Source organism: Salmo salar, chromosome 28 (genome assembly GCF_965601325.2).
Source record: "Salmo salar chromosome 28, fSalSal1, whole genome shotgun sequence".
Classification (NCBI taxonomy): domain Eukaryota; kingdom Metazoa; phylum Chordata; class Actinopteri; order Salmoniformes; family Salmonidae; genus Salmo; species Salmo salar.
In genome coordinates this window covers 2,920,943-2,948,899 of record NC_138318.1, presented here as the reverse complement: position 1 = coordinate 2,948,899, position 27,957 = coordinate 2,920,943, and the positions used below count along the sequence as shown (strand labels likewise).

The 27,957-nt window shown below is 41.8% G+C and overlaps 1 protein-coding gene across 1 annotated transcript; it reads right to left on the bottom strand.

Annotated features, from left to right (window-relative positions):
- Positions 1-432: 432 nt before the first annotated feature.
- Positions 433-27,957, bottom strand: LOC106589264 (inhibitor of nuclear factor kappa-B kinase subunit alpha). The gene is made up of 22 exons (XM_014178991.3): positions 27,510-27,957; positions 27,213-27,319; positions 22,254-22,348; positions 20,995-21,112; positions 20,685-20,754; positions 20,506-20,594; positions 20,249-20,338; positions 19,990-20,114; positions 19,771-19,878; positions 17,686-17,821; positions 17,232-17,426; positions 16,977-17,079; positions 16,659-16,782; positions 16,281-16,432; positions 16,005-16,066; positions 15,726-15,835; positions 13,994-14,043; positions 13,591-13,696; positions 6,393-6,540; positions 3,565-3,701; positions 3,320-3,419; positions 433-2,072 (listed from the first exon to the last, which is right to left on the bottom strand). Exons 2-22 carry the CDS (start codon positions 27,315-27,317, stop codon positions 2,007-2,009), a joined length of 2,289 nt encoding a protein of 762 aa, XP_014034466.1. The 5' UTR covers positions 27,318-27,319; positions 27,510-27,957; the 3' UTR covers positions 433-2,006.

The following is a 27,957-nucleotide window of genomic DNA, read 5'->3' as shown; positions in this document are numbered from 1 at the left end:
TTCATGTTAATCTCAATGGTGAGAAATCACCAGTATATTAAATTCCTGTTAAATTTTTTAAATTATTTTTAAAAATAGGCCTAATTGATTGCAGCTGCATATTTAAAATCAGAAGAATTATATAATCTGTTTGCCAAGTATATGTTAAAGGTTTCCCTGAACACAAGCAATCATGTAACCACAGTAAACCAAAGACACAGCTTGTGTTTGCGGACAGGTTTCTTCTTTACACACATTCCTCAAGCTTCAGCAAGCATATTAAAATCAACCTTTGGAATCCGGTAAAGCAGAAATATGGGCATAGTAACCACCACTACTATGTTTGTGGTACTCCCTATTTTTGCCAAAGTAGGGCTACATTCTCTCAATCCACAGCAGCCAGGGGACAATACAGTTAAGGAGCTTCTTCAGAACCAATGTAAGGAATACAAATTCATGCCAAAGTAATTTTTTATTGTAATAACAAGAAAATGCTTATCTATACAATTACTAGAAAGTAAACATTCATAGACAGGTTAAAACCATCAGATGGAGACAAACCTTAATGAAGGAAACTGACATGTCACTTAACTACTAAAAATAAATGTTGTCCATTGCACTTAAGTACATAAATACATCTTTCTGGAGCAAAGCATCCACTTTATCTTTGTTACAGTCAACACTTAAGTTACACCTCAAGGGTTGTAACTACAGTACATTCAATAATTTACCATGCCCCGCCATTTGTTTCCATACATTGAGCATCCAGTGAAAAGAATGCACACAAAATAAATGTACAGTGCACCTGACAAACTGAATTGAACTTTGGTGGTATGTATTCCATTTTTCAGGTTTAAACATATCAACAATTCCAACATATGGAGAAACAGACCAGCATCCTCTGTCACAAAGTAACTATAGGATTTCCATATTTCCCCCTTCTATGTAAAGTGTGTAGTCATGATAGAATACTTTTCTTAAAATCAAAATAAGATTCACACATGATCAAAACCCTATCCCCTTGATCAATGCATGACTTTATTTTAAATACAGTTTATACATTTCCTGTCCCCATTGGATGATTGAAACGAGAGCTGTGTCACTAGAGCACAGACTCATAAACAGGATTCTAGAGGGCATCCATCCCCCAGATGTCTGACTACTTCCTCGGTATAGAAGGGAACCAGGATACTTGGGAGTGTGAAAGTGCTGTTGCTTGATGGTAAAAGGAAATTACAACCTGCATCTTTTGTGGTTTTCCTTGTGTTGAGTCACGTCAGGAGACATGATAAGGCTCAATACAAATGTGCATGCATATCAAGCTTTCTTATCAGTCCCATTTCCATAGCCCAAACACACTGTAGCTATACTCCATCATTACAAAAAAACTTTTCACTCACAATCAGATGCTACAGTTCGCCTGATTTAACAGTTTAGATACTTGATATGATATTAATAGTAAAATGTGGATTTTGATGAATAGAGGTACTTAGATTTGCACAATAATCAGTGAGGAAAAGGTGACATTTGCTTGAAGAGCAAAGGATGACTGACGTCTTGTGTTCAGATAATCAGTTTTTTTTGTTCATATAAAAGCCATGCTACATCATCCACCTTTCCCACCAAATAGCTGAAAAAAATGGAGAAGTGAGTCATTGAGCACGTGTATTTTTTATCTGCCTTTTGGGGGGGGGGGGGCCTCAGGCTAGTCTTTAAAGTGAATGACCACACATCAAAATGTACAACATAACCGTGACTCCATTTTGTTAACGACATTCAGTCCTTAGTGTTACTTGGTTGGAGAGCAGGCAGGGATTAGCTAGACGGTGCCTTGTTTGTTGTTGACATCAGAGACAGCCGGTGGCACCTTAATTGGGGAGGGGCGGGCTCATAGTAATGGCTGGAACAGCATGAATGGAATGGTATTCAACACATGGTTTCCATGTTTTTGATGCCATTCCATACACTCTATTGCAGCCATTATTATGATCCATCCTCCCCTCAGCAGTCTCCTGTGGTTGACGTATTCACACATTTCGTTTTTGCAGTTTTGTAGACAACGTTTCATATTTAGTCCAGCTCCAATCTTGGTCCTACAAAGACAAACCAAGAGATTATGACATAAAGCTACATTGAGATCAGGTTTTAAGGTTGCTGCTGTCACAAACAAAGGGGTAACTGTGGAATGGCGTTTGGGTTGTGGTTTAGACATTAATCTCCGTTCCCTCCAGCAAGGCAGCCAACCTCCCATTTACATTTGAGTAATTTAGCAGACGCTCTTATCCAGAGCGACTTACAGGAGCAATTAAGGTTAAGTGCCTTGCTCAAGGCAGATTTAGCACTTAGTCGGCTCAGGGATTCGGTTACTGGCCCAACTTAACCGCTAGGCTACCTCCCCAGACTTGTTTTAAATGGATCAGAGTCTAAATGCAAACTCAGTTAGCCTTAAGGTAATGTTCTACACTTAACAAGGCCAGATAAGAGACATCCTGAAGGCCAAATGAGAAGGAACGACTCAGAACCTCATCACGCTCCTGACCTGGGATACCTAATCCCACCCTTATAGGGAGTTGACCCACATAAGAGTGCTGGGTAAATGACGCACACCAGTGGTGCCAACTAAAGAAGAAAGTATGTGTTTCAGGTGTGAATCACATATTATAAAGACTTAAAGGGGGGCTGAACTTTCTGATTTGGCCTTTTGTCACAATGTAAATGTGACAATATGTTAATGTTGCACATCGTTTAGTTGTCTCAAATGCTTTAAATATTTGTATATGAATTTCTACAATTTATTTGGTTTGACGGTTTTAAGTCATTGAAATTTGAAGCTATTGAAATTGTCCCAATATTTTATTCCTTGTGATGGTCCCTAACTAGCCCCATAGGGATATCGAATGTCAAACCAAACTGACCATTACTAATCGGGTCACGTGCAGCTGTGCTGCGATTGATGATTACTTGGTTGCTGCCAGCTGAGGGCAGGATTGAAATAAACCCAACGAAAAAAAACTTACAGTACCCTTTATTATGTTACATGACATTTTTTTGCTATCATCTCGCAAATCTCCATTTTGTATTAGACTAACTTTATGACCAAAATTATCCCATTTACACTTTGTAGTAAATTTTGACACAAGAATAAAATGTTTGACTCTTATCGATGCCACATAGGTCATTTTCAAAACAGAAGCTGCTTTTTAGGGGCAGTCTCTCTTAACACACTGAAGAAAATGTGGTGAAGTGCAACAGTGAAATGTAAGACACTGCATTGACAGAATACCAGGAAACAGGATTCCATTACAAGTCTAGCTAGCTTTGAGAAATTGGCATAACTTACCACTACGCTTTTGGACTGCTCGTCAGCAGCTTCTTGCATCAGGCTGGTCAGCTGACTGAGGTACTTCTGGTTCTCCTGAAGCAGTCGTGGGGCAGCATCACTGGAAGGGGCGGGGAGAGAGAGAGAGACAGAATAAGTCACAATGTATGAAGGACATTCTTTTCGGTCTGCTGTTGAATGTCTGGACATTCCTTTCAATCTGCTACACAACACAAACTCTTCCTGTCTGCTGTATAGACCAGTACCTGTCATTGGGTCCAGGTAGGGAGGTGAGTGGGTGAGGGGAGCTGATGGGCTGGGCAGACTGGGCCCACTGGGGCACCTGCAGAGGGTTGGACGACTCTGGGCTGGCTGCTATCGAGTTCCTTGCAGAATTCTGAGCCTGGGAGAAGACAAACGCCATTACTCATATAGAACACATGTTCACATTATGACCTAAGCTAAGTGAATTCTATAGAAAATTTACCCTTTGCTAAATCAAGTCAAGCCGGCCCCCTTGGTTACTGTTGCAACCTCAGATATTTTCCTGGGAAGCCCAATACTCCAAACTAGTGGAGAAAAACCCTCACAATGATCTTAAACTGTATTTTTAATATACAATGAAATTAAGCAGACTGCTTCTTGCTAATCAGGAGACCCCCTGGTATGTTGTGGTGGACTGTCATAACAATTGCTTCACAGGAACATGGTAAAATTACGTTTTTAGTGTGACTACATACCGGATGGCTCTAAATAAACTGTCAGCATGCAATCGAAGATAATAATCACTCTCGGAGCTAATTAGTGCTCTCAAATCATAATGTCCACAATAGGTGTTATATTCATAATATAGCTAGCTTAACTAGCTAAAATACATTTATAGAAAATAAGTTATATTAAAGGTGGCAATACGTAACTTTTTGGTCGACCTGGCCAAATTCACATAGAAATGTGAGTTATAAATCTATCATTCTACAAGTCTAAGAAGTGGTAGATCTGTTCTATGTGCGTTATTTCTATGCTTCACGTTCTTAAGTTTTGTTTTTGCGTCTTTTACTTTCAGTTTTGTACACGAGCTTCAACCAGCTGAAACAATATTTTTGGTTATGGAAAATATATTTAGCAGTGGTTTAGATAGTATAGAGAATCACTGTACCATCTTATTTTGTCACATAAATTGAAATTAGGTGAACTATTAACCTCTCTAGGGTCGGCGGGATGAAATCGTCCCACCTGCGTTATTCAAATACCTTAGAAATGCTATTACTTCAATTTCTCAAACATATGACTATTTTACACCATTTTAAAGACAAGACTCACGTTAATCTAACCACACTGTCCGATTTCAAAAAGACTTTACAACGAAAGCAAAACATTAGATTATGTCAGCAGAGTACCCAGCAGACGCCCATTTTTCAAGCTAGCATATAATGTAACAAAAACCCAGAAGACAGCTAAATGCAGCACTAACCTTTGATGATCTTCATCAGATGACACACCTAGGACATTATGTTATACAATACATGCATGTTTTGTTCAATCAAGTTCATATTTATATCAAAAACCAGCTTTTTACATTAGCATGTGACGTTCAGAACTAGCATACCCCCCCGCAAACTTCCGGTGAATTTACAAAAAATGTACTAAATTACTCACGATAAACGTTCACAAAAAGCATAACAATTATTTTAAGAATTATAGATACAGAACTCCTCTATGCACTCGATATGTCCGATTTTAAAATAGCTTTTTGGTGAAAGCACATTTTGCAATATTCTAAGTAGATAGCCCGGCATCACAGGGCTAGCTATTTAGACACCCAGCAAGTTTAACACTCACCAAAGTCAGATTTACTATAAGAAAAACGTTATTACCTTTGGTGTTCTTCGTCAGAATGCACTCCCAGGACTTCTACTTCAATAACAAATGTTGGTTTGGTCCCAAATAATCCATAGTTATATCCAAACAGCGGCGTTTTGTTAGTGCGTTCAAGACACTATCCGAAAGGGTAAAGAAGGGTGACGAGCACGACGCATTTCGTGACCAAAAAATTGTAAATATTACAATATACTTCAAAGCATGTCAACCGCTGTTTAAAATCTATTTTTATGCCATTTTTCTCGTAAAAAAGCGATAATATTCCGACCGGGAATCTGCGTTTAGGTAAAAAGACGAAAGAAAATAAAGCATGGAGTCGACTCGTGCACGCGCCTAAGCCCATTGTCCTCTGATCGGCCACTTGCCAAAAGCGCAAATGTGTTTCAGCCTGGGGCTGCCTCGATATCATTCAGCTTTTTCCCGGGCTCTGAGAGCCTATGGGAGCCGTAGGAAGTGTCACGTTACAGCAAAGATCCTCAGTCTTCAATAAACAGAGACAAGAAGAACAAGATCTTGTCAGAGAGGGCACTTCCTGTAAGGAATCTTCTCAGGTTTTTGCCTGCCATATGAGTTCTGTTATACTCACAGACACCATTCAAACAGTTTTAGAAACTTTAGGGTGTTTTCTATCCAAAGCCAATAATTATATGCATATTCTAGTTACTGGGCAGGAGTAGTAACCAGATTAAATCGGGTACGTTTTTTATCAGGCCGTGTCAATACTGCCCCCTACAGGTTAAGAGTTTTACCAACGAGGAAATGGCGGAGCGATTTTTGCACAGTGCAACTTTAATGGCTAGCTAGCTAGCATTTTCATTGAAGGTAGTACCACTGTAGCTAGCTAACCTGCTAGCAAACAATGGAACTAAAGTATAATTTCGGATTCAAAAAAATACCCCAACAGGCTCTGCATTTTAGGAATCACAGTCGCAAGTACCCCTGGTGCTTTTTTTTTAAATGAAAAATCAGTTTTTGCCATTGCCATCATTGGCTTCCATGCGTTTAAAACTAGAGCTTGTTTGAGGCTTGTCGGACACGAGCAAGGTTAGCTCGTGTCCGACCAGCGATTGGTTGCCCATAAATCTGGGGCGGGGCTTAGCAAAGGGTCAATTGCACATTACTTAATAACCCAATGACATCTTATAGTAAGTTATATGACTTCATGATCTTATGACTAACTTTACTGAAGTTCTATAGATAAAACCTCATCACTCACACAGGCAATCTTCAATAGGTGCCAGAACTCTCTTTGTCTCTTAATCTGCATCTGCATCACGGTGTTGTCGGCATCCTTGATGTTCTCCAGTGTCTTCTCGATGCGCGGGAACAGGTCAATGATCTTCTGCTTGCTCAATAAGATCTTACTGCATGGGGAAACAGAAGGTAAACAGTGTTTTCCAGTTAAATTAAGTAGAGTACTTTTCAATTCGTTAGTCAGAAAAGTCTGCCGAGCCCTCTGCCTCTAGAAAGAACAATATGCATCTTCTAGTGATCTTTCGATAGGTCAGGCGCCTGTCAGTTAAAGTCAGCGATGATGGCTAAACACTGCTGGTTTGACGGTCTGCTGTCTGTCCCGCCTTTCGGTACCAGGTTGTAAGTGCCGTGGTTGCAGTCAAGGGAGAGAGAATGAATTTGCATGTTCCATATAATGTGAGTGAATTTGCACTTCCCATATGTGGTAACGATGAGTGGAAATCCACTTAGGCAATTTTTTTTATGGCATATTATTTTATTTTGCGTGCAAGATCCGACATTAACGATGGCCTGGGACCAGTAAAAACATGTTGGGACAGTAACTGTTCTGCGCATTTTGGTATTCCAATTCAACATTTACCTACTCTGTCGCAGTCTACCATTGAAGACACGCGGACAAAGCTCTCCCCTCGCCCTCCATTTGGCAAATCTGACCATAACTCTGTCTTCCTGATTCCTGCCTACAAGCAAAAACTCAAAACAGGAAGTACCAGTGACAAGCTCAATACGGAAGTAGTCTGATGAAGCAGATGCTAAGCTACAGGACTGTTTCACCAGCAAAGACTGGAATATGTTCAGGGATTCATACTATAACATTGAGGAGTACCAAATCAGTCACCAGCTTCATTAATAAGTACATCGACGACGTCGTTCCCACAGTGACCCTACATACATATCCCAACCAGAAGCCCACATTTATAGGCAACATCCGCACTGAGCTAAAAGGCTAAAGCTGCCACTTTAAGGACCGGGTCACTAATCTGATGCTTATAAGAAATCCCCCATAACCTCCGTTGACCCATCAAACAGTCAAAACAGGACCAAGATGGAATCCTACTACGCTGGCTCTGATGCTTGTCGGATGTGGTAGGGCTTAATCTATCATAGATTAAAGGGAAACCCAGCCACAAACTGCCTAGTGACGCCTTATTAGGCTCAGTGCCTTTGGCCAAACTCGTATTTCTAAAAATGAATTCAGAGTCTGTGGCTTCAGGCTCGTGCAATGGTGCCTGGAGAGCATGCCAGCATCGGAGAATACCCTCTCCGTGCTTGCAGAGCCACTGGGGAGGGATGCAGGTAAGAAAGGGTTATTTTGCCTAAAAACCTTTAGACCTATCAAAAAGATATGCTCCTTGAAAGAGGTAATATCCCAGGCCTATTGGGACAAACTCAATGGTGGCCTATTGTATTGATAACAAAACAAAAATGAAAACTTAAGATATCAGATTTGTAGTTTATAAATACTTTGCTACAATGACACTTAGCTAGCTACCCACCTCTTTCCTTTGTTAGCATGTGCACATAGTAAGTACAACAACAGAGGGTAGTGAGGTCTGCACAACGATCACCGGGGGCAAACTACCTGCCCTCCAGGACACCTAAACCTCCCGATGTCACAGGAAGGCCAAAAAGATCAAGGACAACAACCACCCGAGCCACTGCCTGTTCACCCCGCTATCATCCAGAAGGCGAGGTCAGTTCCTGGTGCATCAAAGCAGGGACCGAGAGACTGAAAAACAGCTTCCATCTCAAGGCCATCAGACTGTTAAACAGCCATCACTAACATTGAGTGGCTGCTGCCAACATACTGAGTCAACTCCAGCCACTTTAATAATGGAAAAATTGATGTAATAAATGTATCACTAGCCACTTTAAACAATGCCACTTCATATAATGTTTACATACCCTACATTATGCATACTCATACTGTACTCTATACCATCCACTGCATCTTGCCTATGCCGTTCTACACCATCACTCATTCATATATATTTTTTATGTACCGTAATTTCCGGGCTATAAGCCGCAACTTTTTTCCCACGCTTTGAACCCCGCGGCTTAAACAATGACGCGGCTAATATATGGATTTTTCCCGCTTTCACATTTTTTTTCTCTCCCAAAAAACACATTCTGTGACGTGCTCAGTTTTTTGGCGGCATGAAGCTTTCATTAGACCAATGAAATTGCTGAACGGGTTAAGGTCAAACAACTTTTTTATTTACTGTTTAGATTAAATCGAGCGCTCTCAAACTTCCCATCATTCTGATTACGGTAGTCATTTTGTCACCCTCATCATGGCAAAGACACAGAGAAATGCATATGATGCAGCTTTCAAGTTGAAGGCGATTGATCTGGCTGTTGGAAAAGGAAATAGAGCTGCTGCACGGGAGCTTGGTCTTAATGAGTCAATGATAAGACGTTGGAAACAGCAGCGTGAGGAATTGACTCAGTGCAAAAAGACAACTAAAGCTTACTGCTAATGTTTTATTACAAGCCGTGTTTCGTTAAAGCCTATTTATTTTTGTTACAAGCCGTGTTTCGTTAAAGCCTGTGTAAAGTTCATTTGTTTCAATGTACCGGTAGGCACCTGCGGCTTATAGACATGTGCAGCTTATTTATGTTCAAAATAATATATATTTTTTAATTCAGTGGGTGCGGCTTATATTCAGGTGCGCTCAATAGTCCGGAAATTACGGTACATATTCATTCCTTTACACTTGTGTGTATAAGGTAGTTGTTGTGAAATTGTTAGGTTAGATTACTTGTTGGATATTACGGCATTGTCGGAAGTAGAAGGACAAGCATTTCGCTACACTCGCATTAACATCTGCTAACCATGTGTATGTGACAAATAAAATTTGATATCATGCTTTCAGGATACGTGTTTTTTCAGATTAGACAATGATTCTTTAGTTGTGGACACCACATCACCCCACTCACTCTCTTGCTCTTGGTCCTCCTCAACTTTGTAAGTCACCTTGATTTTGCACCTGTGTGTTTTATCAGTTTCTTTATGACAATATTTTTCCCTGACTCAGTCTGTAATACCTACATTTCCCAAGCAGACCATCATAGTCCCTGTGCCCAAGAACACTAAGGTCACCTGTCTAAATTACTATTGCCCCGTAGCACTCATCTGTAGCCATGAAATGCTTTGAAAGGCTGGTCATGCACACATCAACACATTATCCCAGACACCCTCGACCCACTCCAAGGGGTGCGTGCTTAGTCCCCTCCTGTACTCCCTGCTCACCCACGACTGTGTGACCACGCACAACTCCAACACCATCCTTAAAGTTTGCTGACGAGACAGTGGTTGACCTGATCACCAACAACGAGACAGACTATTGGGAGAAGGTCAGTGACCTGACAGTATGGTGCCAGGACAACATCCTCTCCCTCAACAAAACAAAGGAGCTGATTGTGGACTACAGGAAACAGAGGGCCGAGCACGCCCCCATCCACATCGACCAAGCTGTAGTGGAGCGGGTCGAGAGCTTCAAGTTCCTTGGTGTCCACATCATTAAGGAATTACCATGGTCCACACACACACACACAAACAGTCGTGAAGACATGACAATGCCTCTTCCCTCTCAGGTAGCTGAAAAGGTTGGGCATGGGCCCTCAGATCCTCAAAATGTTCTACAGCTACACCATTGAAAGCATATTGACTGGCTGCATCACCACTTGGTATGGCAACTGCTTGGTATCCGACCACAAGGCGCTACAGAGAGTAATTTACATTTACGTCATTTAGCAGACGCTCTTATCCAGAGCGACTTACAAATTGGTAATGCGTACGGCACAGTACATCACTGGGGCCGAGTTACCTGCCATCCAGGACCACTATACTTGGCGGTGTCAGAGGAAGGCCTGAAAAATTGTCAAAGACTCCAGCCAACCAAGTCATACTGTTCTCTCTGCCATCACATGGCAAGCAGTAATGAAGTCTGGAACCAACAGGACCCTGAACAGTTTCTACCCCAAGCCATGCTAAATAGTTAGTCCAGGTAGGTATTTGGTTAACTATCTGCATTGACCCATTTTGCACTAACTCTTGACTTGGATACGCTGTAGCCGCCACCGCTACTATCATGTTGCCTTGTCACTTTATCCCTACCTATATGTCCATACTGTATTTACTTTAATTACCTTGTAACTCTGCACATCAACACGGTACCCTGTGTATGTAGCCAAGTTATCGTTATTCATTGCGCATTTATTCCCTGTGTTTTTTTTTTGTGTCATTTCCCTCCATTGTTGGGAAGGGCCCGTAAGTAAGCATTTCACTGTTAGTCTACACCAGTTATTCACGAAGCACGTGACAAATAAAATTAGATCTGAAGACTATACATGTAAATGTTATGCTATTTGTACACTGAACAAAAATATAAAAATGCAACAATTTAAGATTTTACTGAGTTACAGTTCATATAAGGAAATCAGTCAATTTAAATACATTCATTAGGCCCTAAAGCTATGAATTTCACATGACTGGGAATACAGATCTGGTTGGTCACAGATACCTAAAAAATAAATATATATATTTTTTTTTAAAGTAGGTGCGCAGATCAGAAAACTAGTCAGTATCTGGTGTAACCACCATTTACCTCATGCAGCGCGAAATCTACTTCAAAGGCTGTGCGAAGTTGCTGGATATTGCCGTGAACTGGAATACACTTTCATATGCGTAGATCCAGAGCATCTTAAACATGCTCAATGGGTGACATGTCTGGTGTGTGTGCAGGACATGGAAGAACTGTGACATTGTCAGCTTCCAGGAATTGTGTACAGGTCCTTGTGACAGTGGCGTGCATTATCATGCTGAAAGATGAGGTGATGGCGGCGGATGAGTGACACCGACAATGGGCCTCAGGATTTCGTCACGGTATCTCTGTGCATTCAAATTGCCATCGATGAAATGCAATTGTGTTGTCCGTAGCTTGCCTGCCCATACCATAATCCCACCATTGGGCACTCTGTTCATAACGTTGACATCAGCAAACAGCTTGCCCACACGACGCCATACACACCGTCTGCCATCTGCCCGGTAAAGTTGAAACCGGGACTCATCCGTGAAAAGCACAGTTCTCCAGTGTACCAGTGGCCATTGAAGGTGAGAATTTGCCCACTGAAGTCGGTTAAGATGCCGAACTGCAGTCAGGTCAAGACCCTTGTGAGGATGACAAGCACGCAGATGAGCTTCCCTGAGACAGTTTCTGACAGTGTGTACAGAAATGTTTCAGTTGTTCAAACCCACAGTTTCATCAACTGTCCGGGTGGCTGGTTTCAGATGATCCCGCAGGTGAAGAAGCCAGATGTGGAGGTCCTGCGGTTGTGAGGCTGGTTGGACGTACTGCCAAATTCTCTAAAACGACATTGGAGGCAGCTTACGCCAGTGAAATGAACATTAAATTCTCTGGCAACAGCTCTGATGGACATTCCTGCAGTCTGCATGTCAATTACACCCCACCCCAAAACTTGAGACATCTGTGGCATTCTGTTGTGTGACAAAACTGCACATTTTAGAGTGTGGCCTTTTATTGTCCCCAGCACAAGGTGCACCTGTAATGATCATGGTGTTTAATCAGCTTCTTGATATGCCACACCTCTCAGGTGGATGGATTACCTTGGCAAAAGAGAAACACTCACTAACAGGGAAGTAAACAAATTTGTGCACAACATTTGAGAGAAATAAGCTTTTTGAGCATTTCTGGGATATTTTAGTTCAGCTCCTGAAACGAGGCACCAACACTGTACATGTTGTATTATATTTGACGACTCACACCAACTTCTTCTGCTCCTCTGTCGTTCGCTACAAACTTTAGTCAGAGTACCATCAATGAAGTCGTTTGTTGTGACGAGGGGCGTGGTACAAAACAAAGACGTCAACGATTGGATCGCCTCCAACCAATAAGAGTATCAAAGCCAATGACGAATTTTCAAACCACTGCTTTATCCACCTGTGTTTTGGCTTAACCCATTGGTTTCTGGACCCATCAGACAGCCCCGAATGGTGTTCGCATTCAGTTAAGGGTTGGGGAGGTACTCAAGATCCATGCTCATTGTGGAGAAGAAACCAGCATCTACGGGCGGGGCAAAGCGATTGGCTGGAGCGAGAAGTCTGGGTAGCCAGGTAACCCGCGAGTCAACTTCGAGCAGTACATGAGTTTCCTTCACACCGCACACGCGAGCTGTCCAGAGCAAAAAGAAGCGCCCATCAATCTACTCGCAGAGCTTATTTATGTATTTTAGGGAAAGTGATTAACAACAGTAAACCTTAAATAGTGAATATACTAGCAATATGCAGGCAACTGTTGACTGTCAGCAAAAAGAAAGCAACAAAGACACCTAGCATTTGTCTTGGCTAGCCTACTGGAGCCATGTCTATATCTCTTTTGAAATGTTTCTTATAGAGGCAGCTTCCCATTTTCATATCTTCTATGAAAATGACATACTGTACTTTAGAAACAAATGTATACAATGCAATTCTAAAGAAGAGTAATGACTGGCATTGCCAAATTGTATTAGCCAGGTTTTTAAAAAAACTACATCATAATAACCAAATGTAGCCTATTAATAGCTGAATATAGAGAGAAAGCATGACAACCTATAGGCCCTGCATGACCCCCAAGCTAATTTCCTGCAATTCTATACATTTTGCAGAGAAGAAACTTTGCAGTTCTATAGGATTACCTTACAGTGAATTCATGTTCAAAAACAACATTTTGGGGGGAATACAAGAAGTACTATGGATACTAATATCCTTGTGAGCCTCCCAGGACCATGTTGCCCATGGTTAAGAACATACTGTAGATTAATATTACACCCTTCTTAATTTACAAATCCCTTAGCCAAAATTGTTTTAATCTGTTGTTAGCAATATCCATAAAAAAATAAACAAACAATACATATAATATAAATACATTTCGAGATCTGGCCGTGGACCCCCTGCCGCAGACCCCAGTTTGGGAACCTTATCAGTAAGGCACATTGTTGTGAAACATTTACAATGGGGTAAAAATATATTGCATAGAACAGACGCATGCCTCTCTAACATGCAGAATATAGAATCAGGTCAGCTTTATTAAGGGCATTTCTATCTGCAGCGTTCAGTTGGTGACGTGACAGTCCACTGAACAGTCCCAGACCCTGCTTACCTGAGGTGTGTGTAGAGGTCTCTCAGGACCTTGTCCTGGTTCTGGACAGTCTGTATAATGGCTTTAACCATCTCTGAGCTGTCGCTGCTCACACCAGGGTCAGGCGCTGAGGGAAGAACAGCACACAGGTGTCAGAACGTGGTAGTGTTTATACAACTTTCAAAAGGCACTCGCACATCTGAGCAATCTTGTTACAGGTGCATGGCAACAGTTGAAACAGGATGAAGGAAAAAAAGGAAACCGCACACTGTTCTTGATAGTGATACTATCAAGAACAGTGTTTATACAACTACCATCGTACAATTACAGATTATATTCAATATCCAAAAGTACTACAGTGCCTGATTGAAAATGAAAACAGCTGCAATGCAGTGACTGTATTTATTGGACAAAAGTGGCTTACTTCGGCATTTCATTTTTAGTTGTTTGTAGAGTTCAATCGCCTTGTCCTCCCTGAAATCAAAGAATAAACGATCAATTCTCCTAGAACATTCATTTAAATCTTGTTTGAGGCTTTCAGAATGATACAGCAGTTGAACTTTTCTTGTTAAAATGTGCATTTGAGTACTCTAGATGTATAGGACTGGCAATGAAAATGAAAAACAACATCAGGTCAGCTACTAGCCAAATCAGAAGCCAAACATTTCAATGAGGCTCCATCTACTTCCACAACTTCCTGGCACTTCCTAGACCAGTGGTCACCAACCGCGATCTTCAAGGCATTCCTAGTCGATCATCAAATACTTCTGTAGAAAAGCCAACGAACGATAAAGGCTTGCGCTCCTTCTTTAAAATCGTGTTGACCTTTTGCCAGTATATTCACTTGAGTCCTGCGCACCAGGTAAGCAAAGTGTTCCCATGAGACAAACTCCGCCTACCTGGCAGATCAGGCAAATCTGTGAGTAAATCGAGTGCATCTACTGCGCTGCCCAATCGGATAGCTCAAATCACCATGGCTACAGAGCGTCCATGACCCAGGCCACAGCCAAGTTTAATAGGCTACTAACTAGCCTACGTAAAATGTAATAACTTTTAAAACCATGACCACAGAGAGACTGTCAATGAATACAGCAAAGAGCTGCTGTTTTTATGAGTGAGTTCATGTTTAAGTTTATATTCAGCACTGTCACTGTTTTTATTCAACGCTATCGCAAAATGCCTTTCTCCGTACTTCCGTTCGGGCTGCAGCTGCAATGAATGAGTAGCCAAGTATCGATAGCCCTGCGTTTTATTATTATTAGCAGTTTGTCGTGTCGATTTTAATATTAAGGAATATTGAACTTTCTCTGGTCATAGGAACAACATTAATTTGTGCATGAGGCAGATGCGGTGCGACTCGAGTTTCGCCATCAGGTGGAAGACGGGTGTCCCCTCTCTCTGGTCAGTCTCACCAGAGGAAAGGATGAGGAGAGCTGGGACCGTGAGAGGCGGTTGGGAAAAATCGTTTTGAACAGTCATCCAACTCGGAAACTCGGGCATCTTTCTAGAGCTCCGACTTTTCGACCTGAAGATCACTGACGTTGTGATTTGACATCGTTGACCATCAGATGCAGGTTCTATCAGTCCAGTAAAATAAAAAAGCTAATTATTTCAATTCATGCCCCACAGTGCTAAACCAACTGATCTATTTTGTTATCAAAGCTCGAGTTTTAAAATATAATATGGTCTGATTAACAATATTGGCAGACCAATCATATACATTTTTACATTTTAGTCATTTAGCAGACGCTGTTATCCAGAGCGACTTACAGTAGTGAATGCATACATTTCATTTAAAAAAAATTCTGTGCTGGCCCCCCGTGGGAATCGAACCCACAACCCTGGCGTTGCAAACACCATGCTCTACCAACTGAGCTACAGGGAAGGCTGTAGCCAATATGCTGTGATAAGGTATAAGGTATTAGGCCAACTGCCCAAACCTCATTCCTACAAAACTGTTTGTGAGGTTAATGTATAAAAAATAAATAAAAAAATAAATAAAAAAATACATCTGAGCACTAGATCTCAGCTTGCTTTTTGACTGCGAAAGTGATCTCGACTCAGAAAAGGTTGGTGACCACTGTCCTAGACCTTCATTGCATTTAATTCAGTAGAGGCAGACAGCCTGTCATTCCTGCCTAGAGTAGAACACTCACAGCTGCTCCATGATGTCTCCTTGGCGACGAGCGTAGGGACTCCTCTGCAGCTCCACAATCTCTGAGTGTAACGACATGATTTCCTCGTCCAGGTGGCTCACCTCGGCCACCTAGAGGACAAAACATACACAGCGGGTGTAGCTAGGGCTAATTAGGATTGGTGGGGTAATCTGATCCTAGAGCTGTGGTTAACTTGTACCTCGATCCATTCACAGACAGCAGCTCAACTAAGATGACCAACCCATGCGATCAATACCAAAAATCCATCCCAGCCAGTACCTGTGCATATGCAGCCGCCTTCTCCTCATTCTCCTGCCAAGCTTTCAGCATTTTCTCAGAGGCTGTGGGAGAAAAAAAAAAAAAAAATCTCATGAAAATAACCAACACTATCTTGTCATAATACAAAACCATGGTTGCTTCTAAAATGGCACCATTCCCTACTTTGCGCCCTGGTTTAAAGCAGTGCTCTATATAAGGAAAAGGGTATCATTTCAGCTGCAGGCCATGTGGGTGACCATTCCTGGCACTACCAATCATCAGCCAGCCAATACTCACAGATCCCATAGTGCATCTGATCGCTGTACTTCTCCAGGTCGTACTGGATACTGCTCTTGAAGAAGTCCAGCTTGGCCTTCAGCTGCTGGGAGAAGGCAAACATGCCGTTCTTGCACCGGGTCAGGTTGGTGTTGTAGCGCAGGAGGCTCAGCCTGGACAAACACACAGAATATAATAACTTGTTAAAAAACTATAATGTACATCAAGATAACAAGATCACACATGCCATAGATGAAAAAGCAAAGAGTTGATTCTTCCAAAGCAAGTCTGGAAACTTCTTTCAGCCATTCCAGTTTGAGACATTACCAAATTCAAAAGAAAGAATCTCGCTTCCTTTAACTTCACTCTTTTGGTGCCTAGTAAAGCAGGCTTACTCACATGGCAGCCCTCTGGCCCTGGAACAGTCTGCTGTAGTCGTCCTTCAGTCCACAGATGTAGCTCACCGCCTCGCCCCACACCTTCTTCAGCACCACCAGGGGCAGCTGGGACTTAGCCTCCCGCACTGGGAAAAAGGACAACAAGCTCCTACATAAGGCTTGGTACATATGATGGAAGAACATATTGACTGAAGACATCTTCCAACCAAACCATGAATAAAAAAACACAACCTCTATTTAATTGCATGAGCTTGTATTTCCATCCGATCGCCTTTAGATCTCTAAATACTTATCAGCAGGCAGAGAAGGCAGTACTCACCAATAGTGTTGACTTTATCAGGCAGCTGTCTAGCACTGAAGGGACCAGAGTACTTGGTGAGACTCTTGTCAAACAAATAGATGATGTAGCTGTCCCAGCCTCGCTGCACAACACAAAGACAACCACTTTACATGGTGGTCAATTGCTAAATATGTTAATGCTAAACAGGTGAGTAAGATTTCCAATGTATTGTATCAAAACTATATTCTAACAAAATACAACACTGAAGTAGCAAAGTGGAACCAAAGTCCTTACCACCCCGTCGAGGACACACTGGGCTGCAGCCTTCCTGGGGTCCAGCGACACCCCTGTCTCCTGCAGCAGCTCCTGGTTGACCAACTCGATCTTGGTCTCAGTTTCGATGCGGCGCTGCAGGCTATGGAGGCTCTCATCTGGGGCCAGCTGAAAGGAGTGGACCTGGGCCGTGGTCATGTTCAGGATGTGGACAACCTGCCAATGGCATAAATGATATGGGTAAAGTAAAGGAAGCTGATTGGCTAGCAGATGGAGTCAATCCATAATATCAAGCACGAACCGGCAAACTTAACATTTTGCTTAAAAATAATATTATGTGTACATTAACACACTATGGGAACTATAAGCGTTAATTGAATCTTGTCCATGAGAAAAATCAAATAAGAGCCTTAAGAGACACTTGAAAGACTATTGTTAGCTCAAGAGATACAGCATGATACGTTAGAGAACTAACCTTCATGCATAATATCTGTTCCAGCACTTCAAAGCACAGGGGTTTCTTGCTGTCAGCGTTGGTCTTGCCTCCTCTCTGGACAGGGTCCCATTTCAGCATCAGCTGCAGCAGCATCTCCATGGGCTCCAGGAGTGTCCTGAATGAGTGTAATGCAAATTAACATCCCCCGGTGGAGGGGAAACAAATTCAATCTATACAGGTCATGGTCATTTCCCTCAAGTTACTGTCTTGGTTTTCGATTTATGCTGCTCGATGAGGTGAAACTTTCAGAATGTGGTCATAAATTGAGCTGACACGATTCCCTGTTCTACTTTTGACAGACAACCATATTTGTTCTCCACAATAATGTTCTGTTACTTGGCACCCTAATGAACAGGACCCTGGTTTCCCAGGTTGAAAATTAGTCTGTGGCTAAAATATAAGGATGAAAACCAGCGTACACATCCCTCGAGGTTCAGAGCTGGGCACCCCTGCTATACATAGACAGAATAAGACAGGTGGTTACAGTGCCTTCAGAAAGTATTCATACCCGTTGACTTATTCCACACTTGTGTTACAACCTGAATTTATTTTTATTTATTTTTTAATTACACATCTACACATAATACCCCATAAGGACAAAGTGAAAACATGTTTTTAGAAATTGTTGCAAATTTATTGAAGATTAAATACAGAAATCTAATTTACATAAGTATTCACACCCAAGTCAATACTTTGTAGAACCGATTACAGCTTTGAGTCATCTTGGGTATATCTGTATCAGCTTTGCATATCTGGATTTGGGGATTTTCTCCCATTCTTCCTTGCAGATTTTCTCAAGCCCTGTTAAGTTAGATGGGGAGCTTCCACAGATTTTCAAATGGGACTTAAGTCTGGGCTTTGGCTGGGCCACTCAAGGGCTTTCACATTCTTGTTCTGAAGCCATTCAAGTGTTGCTTTGGCTGTATGCTTGGGGTCATTGTCCTGTTGGAATGTGAATCTTTGCCCCGGTTGAAGGTCGTTTGCACTCAAAACAGGTTCTCATCAAGGATATGCCTGCATTTGGCTCCAATCATTGTTCCCTTTATCCTTACCAGTCTCCCAGTCCCTGCCGCTGAAAAGCATCCCCATAGCATGATGGTGCCACCACGTTTCACTGTAAGGACGGTGTTAGATGGGTGATGAGCTGTGCCTGGTTTTCTCCAGACATATAGTTTTGAATTCAGGCCAAAGAGGTTCTCGTCAGACCACAGAATCTTTTGCATTATGTTCTCAGCGTTTTTCACATGCCTTTTTGCAAACTCCAGGCGTGCGGTCATGTGCCTTTTTCTCAGGAGTAGCTTCTGTCTGGCCATTCTCCCATAAGGCCTAGATTGGTGAAGTGCTGTAGAAACGATTGTCCTTCTGTCTGGTTCTCCCATCTCAGCCAAGGAACTCTGTATTTCTGTCAGAGTGGTCATTGTCTTCTTGGTCACTTCCCTGACCAAGGTCCTTCTTGCACAGTTCCTCAGTTTGGTTGGACAGCCAGCTCTAGGCAGCATCTGGGTAGTTCAATATTTTTTCAATTTCCAAATGATGGAGACCACTGTGCTCTTGGAAACTTTCAACACTAGAAATTGTTTTATACCCTTCCCCAGATATATGCCTCCTCACAATTCTCTCTCGGAGATCTACGGACAGTTCCTTGGACTTCATGGTATAGTTTCTGCTCTGACATGCACTGTCAACTATGGGACCTTATAGAGACAGGTGTGTTTCTTTCTTAAACATGTCCAAACAATTGAATTGGCAAAAGTTGGACTCCAATCAAGTTGTAGTGACATATCAAGGATGAACAAAGGAAATTGGGTGGACCTGAGCTCAATTTGGAGTGTCATAGAAAATGCTTATGAAAATATGATTTCTGCATTTCATATACAATACATTTCCAAAAACATGTTTTCACTGTCACTATGGGGTATTGTGTGTAGATGGGCAAGATAAAAAAATATTTGATCCATTTTGAATTCAGGCTGTAACAACATGTAGAATAAGTCAAGGGGTATGAATACTTCCTGAAGGCACTGTAATAATGACACTAGAATAGAATATGTGACGGTGTCTGACCTGCTCAGATTGTTGGGGTATGGTAGATGTGTGGAGAATCTGACTTCCCCATTCAATTCCTCCACAGCCATGATGTCTTTGGGACCTTTGTTCCGCACTTTGCTGGCCCTGAGGAATAACATTGAAATGGCATTCAGGATGGTTAACTAGCGCCCCTTGGAGGATCACTCAGAATTGAAACTAACACTTGAAAACTGTTAAATGTGCAGGGACAACTACCACTGGACAGGCTGAAGATTGTGCAGAAAAGGCCGGAACCCACAACTGCATTCAAATATCATTGTGCCAAAACTCCAGTAGTCCACTGTGACAGTGTAAGGCTTATTCTCAAATAATTCAGGGGCCTGGGGGGAAAAGATATGCAAGTACCAATTAGTAAGTCTGGTTTTAATCAATCGTGACTAACAGACAGAGACAATGTCGCAACGTTAAGTCAACAGGAATCTAGGAGTGCTTGCAGGAGGGATAATATGCTCACCAGGTATTGCAGTGTTCCCACAAATGAGGTGCACAGACTCCCCTGGTCCAAGTCTTTGGCATAGCCCAAGTCTATAATTTTGTGAACCAACTGAACAAGGAAAACATTTTGGCATATTAACATTGCAAGATGAACAGTAGTCTATAAAAATAAATAACAGACAAAGTCACACCACAGAACATCAACAACTGAAAAATGTAAACAGTTATAAAAAGAGCATGATGACACTGTGTGCTGTACCATAAATATTGGGTTACCTTTCCATTGACATCCTGCAGCACTATGTTTTCTGGTTTAAGGTCTCTGTGTATGATCTTGTTTTCATGCAAATACTGGATGCCTGAACCTGTATATAAAGACCATTCAGAAATCAGTTCTATGCAGACCCACAATTGATACAATTATACACAATACAACAGTGGGGTACAGTACATACCAACATCATTGAGCAGGGAAAGTACTTCACTTTCTTTCAGTCCACAGCAATTTTCAGGCTTGCTCAGCATCTGTCAAATTCAACCACAAACACATTGTTGGACAAATGCCTGCTCATGACAGAACCATTTTTTTGTCACTGTAAACTTATGTGAGGCATTTAACCCCTTACTGATCCAGGGGCACTGCCACATGGCCGACGACACTCGGGAGTCTGCATATGTCAAGGGGGTTTATAGCAAATAAAAGAAAAAAAGTGTGTGGACTATAAGGGAAATGGACAATAAAGTATTCATCTTCAGCTGCCCCACCTTTCTGAGGTCTCCCTTGGAACAGTACTCCATGGCCAGCAGTGGAAGGTCGTTTAAGGCAATGTGCTTCATCTCCTCTGGCACGTCTCTGGCTGTCACTACATTGAGATTATTCAACCTGAATAGGCAAGAAAAACATTGTACTTGATAAATACAGTGCATATGGAAAGTATTCAGACCACTTAACTTTTTCCACATTTTGTTACATTACAGCCTTATTGTAAAATGGATACAAAATTAAAAGTGCCTCATCTACACACAATAACCCATAACAAAGCAAAAACAGAAGACATTTTTGCCAATGTATTTACATAAGTATTCAGACCCTTTGCTATGAGACTCGAAATGGAGCTCAGGTGCATCCTACTTCCATTGATCATCCTTGAGATGTTTCTACAACTTGGGAGTCCACCTGTGGTAAATTCAATTGATTGGAAATGATTTGGGAAGGCACACACCTGTCTATATAAGGTCCCACAGTTGACAGTGCATGTCAGAGCAAAAACCATGCCATGGGGATGTTTTTCAGCGACAGGGACTGGGAGACTAGTCAGGATTGATGGAAAGATGAACGGAGCAAATTACAGAGAGATCATTGATGAAAACCTGCTCCAGTGTGCTCAGGACCTCAGACTGTGAAGAAGGTTCACCTTCCAACAGGATAACGACCCTAAGCACACAGCCAAGACAATGCAGGAGTGGCTTCGGGACAAGTCTCTGAATGTCTTTGAGTGGCCCAGCCAGAGCCCGGACTTGAACCCAATCGAACATCATTGGAGAGACCTGAAATTAGCTGTGCAGTGACGCTCCCCATCCAACCTGACAGAGCATCTGCAGAGAATAATGGGAGAAACTCCCAAAATACAGGTGTGTCAAGCTTGTAGCATCATACTCAAGAAGACTCGAGGCTGTAATCGCTGCCAAAGGTGTTTCAACAAAGTACTGAGTAAAGGGTCTGAATACTTATGTACACGTGAATTCAGTTAATATATTTGCAAACATTTCTAAAACCCTGTTTTTACTTTGTCATTATGGGGTATTGCATGTAGATTGATGAGGGGAAAAAACAATTTAAACAATTTTAGAATAAGGCTGTAACTTAACAAAATGTGGAAAAAGTCAAGGGGTCTGAATACTTTCCGAATGCACTATACAAGAAGCAAATGCCGATATTTCAATCATTGAAAAAGTAGAAGTCACCCAGTTCAAACGTGTGTGGCATTCAATGATGTACACAGGATAATACGATATAGACAAACTTTTTCATGATCTGGATCTCTCTGCTCCATCTGTCTTTGTTTCTTGCTGTCAACTCCAGGCGACACATTTTCACCGCAATTTTTTCTGATGTGTCCTATGGTGGAAAAATTGCAAGATTATGTTATAATACTTTTATTGCATCAAATGGGTGTTTTATGCAACAGAATAGAGTACTTTGTTAACTATTGTGTGTGTGTTATACTGAGGATGGGCCTCTGGGAGATGACATTGTAAATCTCCTCTCAGTGTTTTTTGGGTGATAAAACCCAAAGAGCATGAGTTAATGTTTCTGTTCTATATGGTACCAGAGATGGTTCCAGTTTGGAGTCGGAGGGACAGACACTGGTCTTTATACAATAAAAACTGTTGACACAGCAGATACGTATAATACATAGCAGACAGTATCTTTCATACAAATCTTAACCTTGTGACCCATTCTATATATCTGTTGTTCATCATGTAGGTTGAAAAGGGTGTATCTTGGCTATAAAAGACCTTTGTACTTTTGTCTCGGGGCTCTCAAAGAATCGTTTGATCGTGAATCGTCAACCAGCCATCATTATCGTAGAGCACTCAATCGATTCACTTTATATGTGTGTGTTGTATTGACCTGCTTCCTTATAAGTGATTCAAGATTTAGTTTAAGTATAACTCTAACTTGTGTGATAAGTTTGTCTCTCCTCATTTGATAGTAAAGAAATTAACCACCACAGTCCTTAGAAACAAGGCGGAAAAAAACAGTAAAGTCTCATCTATTATCTCATCAACTCAACAGATGTGCACTTATGAATTCACAGGGAGAAGAATACAAAACAATAAGGAATTTTTAAGCCACAGGGTGTTTTTCTCAAGTGGTGGCCATTTGACCTTTGCCAAAAGATACTGACCCTACCGTTACAGGCTGACTACACCGTCTGCATCGCGCGTGCAAGCGTTGCAAAATAAATTTAGAAATCTATATTATTAAATTATTGCACCCACACTGCTCACGAGCGTCTGCGTTGCCAAGGGCTAAAATAGAAGTCAGTTCTATTTGTGACACAGATCGCACAGAAAGTCCTGCCTCTCCCATCTCCTCATTGGTTTATAGAAGCAGGTATCCACGTGCCATCTCCTTATTGGTTATACCCACGTGGGTGACTGAAAGACGAACGAGGTCGGTGGCGGTAATGCACCTAATTTATGAAAGTTGCCAATTGCAATATAAAGTCCAGAAGAAAAAGCCTGGAAGGAGGAGAGATGACTAGAAACTATTTGGTTGACCGTTTTGTGTGGATTAATTGTCGGATCCACCTCGTGCATTTCAAGTAAAATAACAACTCAATGTTTAGACCAGGGGTGTCAAACGGATCAGGCCCGCAAAGGGGTTTAATCCGGCCCGCGAAATGATTTTGTAAAGTATAAAAATTAGCTGACATTTTTCAATAAAAGAAACTGCTGTTCCAATTGCATCCACTGGATGGCGCAATAGCAATTGTGTTAAGCAAGCAAACTGTTTATACCGGAGCAGAGCAAGTAGGTCAAGCAAGTGCAGCCAGTCCGGATGAGCTACTTTGTTTTGCCCGCGATATTTATTACGGCTTCTACTTTTAACATTATGTGCTTTGGCACCCTCATTGCCCCAATATGTCTCTGTCAAAAAAGAGAAAAGTGGACGCAGAGTGCAGAGTGTTCCAAGAAAAATGGTCATCCTCCTATTTATTCACGGAATTGAATGGGAAAGCTGTATGTTTGGTGTGTTCACAGCATGTTGCAGTGCTGAAAGAGTATAACCTTCGTTGCCACTATGTGAGTCTTCATGCCGACAAATATGACAACTTTCAAGGACAGCGGAGAAGAGAGAAGGTGAATGAACTGTTGGCGGGTGAAAGCTAGCTACCTCATTGCTAATGAAATCGCAGTGGCTTCAAAACCATTTAGTGAGGGTGGATTTGTAAAAACATGCATGATGAAGGCAGCGGAGATTGTGTGCCCTGAAAAGCGCCAGGCTATTGCAAATATCAGCCTGACAAGAAACACAGTTGCAGACAGGATTTCCGATCTTTCAGTGGATTTGGACAGCCAGTTGAAGCAAAAAGTAAAGTCATTTATTGGGTTTTCAGTTGCAATTGATAAAAGCACGGACATTACAGATTTTGCACAACTGGCCATTTTCATCCGCGGAGTTGATGACACATTGACCGTCACCGAGGAGTTCGTGGAGTTGGTGCCGATGACAGATACAACGACAGCAGCTGATATTTTCACCGCACTCGTCGGCGCGCTGGACAGGGTCGGAGTGGACTGGTCCCATGCTGTCAGCCTGGCTATAGATGGTGCGCCCTCAATGATCGGGAAAAAAGCAGGCGTTGTGACAAAGTTCAGAGAGAAAGTGCAATCTGCAAATGGAGGACGTGATTTTTGGACTTTTCACTGTATTTTGCACCAGGAGGCTTTGTGTTGCAAGTCATTAAAGATGGATAACGTCATGAAGGTGGTCATCCAAACTGTTAATTTCATCCGATCCAGAAGCCTGAATCACTGTCAGTTTGACAGCCTTCTCAGAGAGAAAGACCACATCTATGGCCTGCCATACCACACTGAGGTAAGATGGTTAAGCCGAGGTGCTGTGCTTAGGCGTTTCTTTGAGTTACGAGAAGAAATTGAACAGTTCATGGAAGAAAAGGGCAAACCAGTGTTAGAATTTCATTCCGCAGAATGGATGCAGGACCTTGCATTTATGGTGGATGTTACAGAGCACCTGAATAACTTGAACAAACAGCTGCAAGGGCGCAACAAAGTCGTCACCCAGTATTATGACAGCATACGTTCTTTCAAGTTGAAGCTGTCATTGTGGGAGACGCAACTCGCCGGTGGTGATGCAGCTCACTTCCCCTGTCTGAAAAATGTGTGCGTGACCCAACATGTGGCAGACATGAAGTGGTTCAAAGATAAAATAACGGGACTGTTACGGGAGTTTGAGCAACGCTTTCAGATTTTTGGTGAACTGGAGAAAGACTTCAACGTTTTTTGCTCGCCATTCACCGTGAATCCCTCTGATCTGCCCGTCAGCATCCAACTTGAAATAATAGACTTGCAGTGTGACTCGGATATGAAGGGCAAATTTGCCGCAGCTGGCTTGGACACATTTTATCAGAATCTCTTGCCACGTTACCCCAACTTGACAGCCCTCGCTGCAAAACTGTTGTGCATGTTTGGAACCACATATCTTTGTGAGCAAGTTCTCTGTAATGAGCATAAATAAAACAAAGCTGCGCTCAAGGCTCACGCACAAGCACTTGAATCACATCCTGAAGTTGGCTGCCACTCAGGATGTGACGCCTGATATTGATGCGCTGGTGAAAGCTAAAAGATGCCAGGTATCAGGAGTCAAATAAACTATGCAACCCCACTTAAAGTGCTGCATGAGACACCCTGATATAGTTCTGTGATCTGTGATATACTTCTGTGAATCACTGAGGCATTGTGTGTTTGTGTGTTCTTTTTCTTTAGAATTTTCAAATAAACTTGAGGTGTTTTATGATTAATAGTGATGTGCTTGTACTATTGTGGACACACTGTCCTCAGGCTCCAGCTTTATGTTTTATGTTGATCATATTAAATCAAAGAAAACAATCTGAAGTTGTTGTTTTTAAGTTATATATACCAAGATTTTACCGGTCCGGCCCACTTGGGAATAGATTTTCCTCCATGTGGCCCCTGAGCTAAAATGAGTTTGACACCCCTGGTTTAGACATTATCCCAGGACAAATTAGCTAGCAACAGCAAGCTAGCTAAATAGGACAAATTAGCTAGCAAGTACAAGCTAGCTAAATTGCCATAAATGTTTAATGCTTTTCCACCTGGCCCCAAATTAGTGTAATTGGTTCAGAGTTTGCTTTGATATTTTAACCGGTGTGTCGTGATGGCGTTTGGTGTGGGGGGACAAAATACATTTATGCAGGATGGCGCAGGCTGGTTTGGGTTCAGTAATATACTTGTTTACAATGAGCTTCTCCGTGGAGCAGGTGTGAAATATAGACCAGAAAACGTACATCAATGCAGCGATGGGATGTGCCACTACTCCAAATTGTACCTTTATTCACACTGCTCTATCGAGAAGACTTAAATACTGCTAGTTTTCCCGGAAAACTGCAATTTTTCATCCTCATGCTAGCTAGTAGAGCCAGGACGATACCATTTCACAATATTTTTTCAAAGGCAACATTTTTAACAGGAAGCAGACCAAACTATTGGTCCTTTAAAAACCTGCTTTAAAATATTGTGTGCTTTAGCTTGGAAAATAAATACATTTGACTCTGGATGACAACATAATGGTGTTTGTTTCCAACATTAAGCCTGTTTTACTAAAGAAGTTAAATTCGCTTCTTGTTGTTTCCGTACCACGATACTAAGGTGTATCGCGATACAGTATCGTCCCGCCCTACTAGCTAGTAGTAGCCAGTAGTGGCTCATTTTGGAATGGCAGTGTTAGCCAATCAGCTCATTTGTTGTTCAACATGTGCCATTCCATAATGCCCGCAGTGTCTACTGCTAGCGAGCACGAGGACAAAAAGGGCAGTTTTTCAGGAAAACTAGCATTATTCCAACATTCTCGATGAAGCATTGTGAATAAAGGTACAATTTGTAAAACAGCGGTATATTCCATCCCTGCATTGAGGTACATTTTCCGACCCATTAACACACCAGCTTCACGGTAATCATGATTGCATTCACATCCCTGTGCAGCTCAGTGTAACAGTAGGGTCGGTATCTTCTGGCAAATTTGAGTTGTGATATCAGACTTACTATTCACATCTAGGAAGTGGTTAACTTCCTTTCACCTATATGTAAACATACATCCAACTCTTGTCTGATTTGGCAGGATATTCAGCTACCATGATTCAAGTCTGGACTCTGGAACAGCTTAGAGTACTAGGGGTTACTTATGAAAATGTGGCCGTTAGTTAAATACTTACATGATGTTGATACAGGTAGACATGGGCAAAACCGCCCATGCCCAATCTCTCTTTCAATTCCCAGTTCCCGCAGTTTTGGTTTTGTCTGAAAGGAGGCTTATCCATTGCTGTAACGTTAATAACAAGGAATATTAATTTTACACTTGGCTATGCAAATTGTCAACATTTCTAACTAGCCACATATGCGGTAAATGAAGCATTTACTAGCTAACAGTTAGCTTGATAGCTAGTTAGCACTAGCTGTAAACAGTAGCTAACGTTCGCTATTTAGCTAAACAACTTTCAAGTTTGCCATACCTTCGTTAGTGTTGCTAGTCAGCTAGCGTTGCTAACTAACGTTAGTTATTAATTTAGTTCCCCTGCCTGATGTCCGTACACAAAATTGATCAATGGGCAATATAAAGATAAACGTTTAAACTTCACAATCGCCCATGTTTCCCTTGCAGGGTTGTACCCGTGACTGAACAACGAAGACGAAAGTAAACATAGCTCGCTAACGTTAGATAGCAGTTAGCTCGTTGGACTGCCAGCTAACGCTATTTGCTTGAGAAAAAAAAAACGAATATAGCTTGTTATTACAGAAATCTTGGTGTAATAATAGCTAATTGTTACGATATTTCATAAGACAGTCAGCGGCCGTTTTTTCAGAAAAAAATAAAGATCTTCTTGTGTTCGATTAATGCACCATGACAGGAATGTGTACTTTCCTAGATGTGACGTCGCCCAAAAAAACCCGGCTGCTTTT

Bases quoted from the DNA above. Each gene is read 5' to 3' on its own strand.
- LOC106589264 (XM_014178991.3), bottom strand. From the start codon at position 27,317: ATGGATAAGCCTCCTTTCAGACAAAACCAAAACTGCGGGAACTGGGAA. The intron at 19,879-19,989 runs GTAGTTGTCCCT...GTTATTCCTCAG, and splicing joins AATCTTCAGCCTGTCCAGTG to GGCCAGCAAAGTGCGGAACA. The intron at 3,420-3,564 runs GTACTGGTCTAT...CGCCCCTTCCAG, and splicing joins CTACCTGGACCCAATGACAG to TGATGCTGCCCCACGACTGC.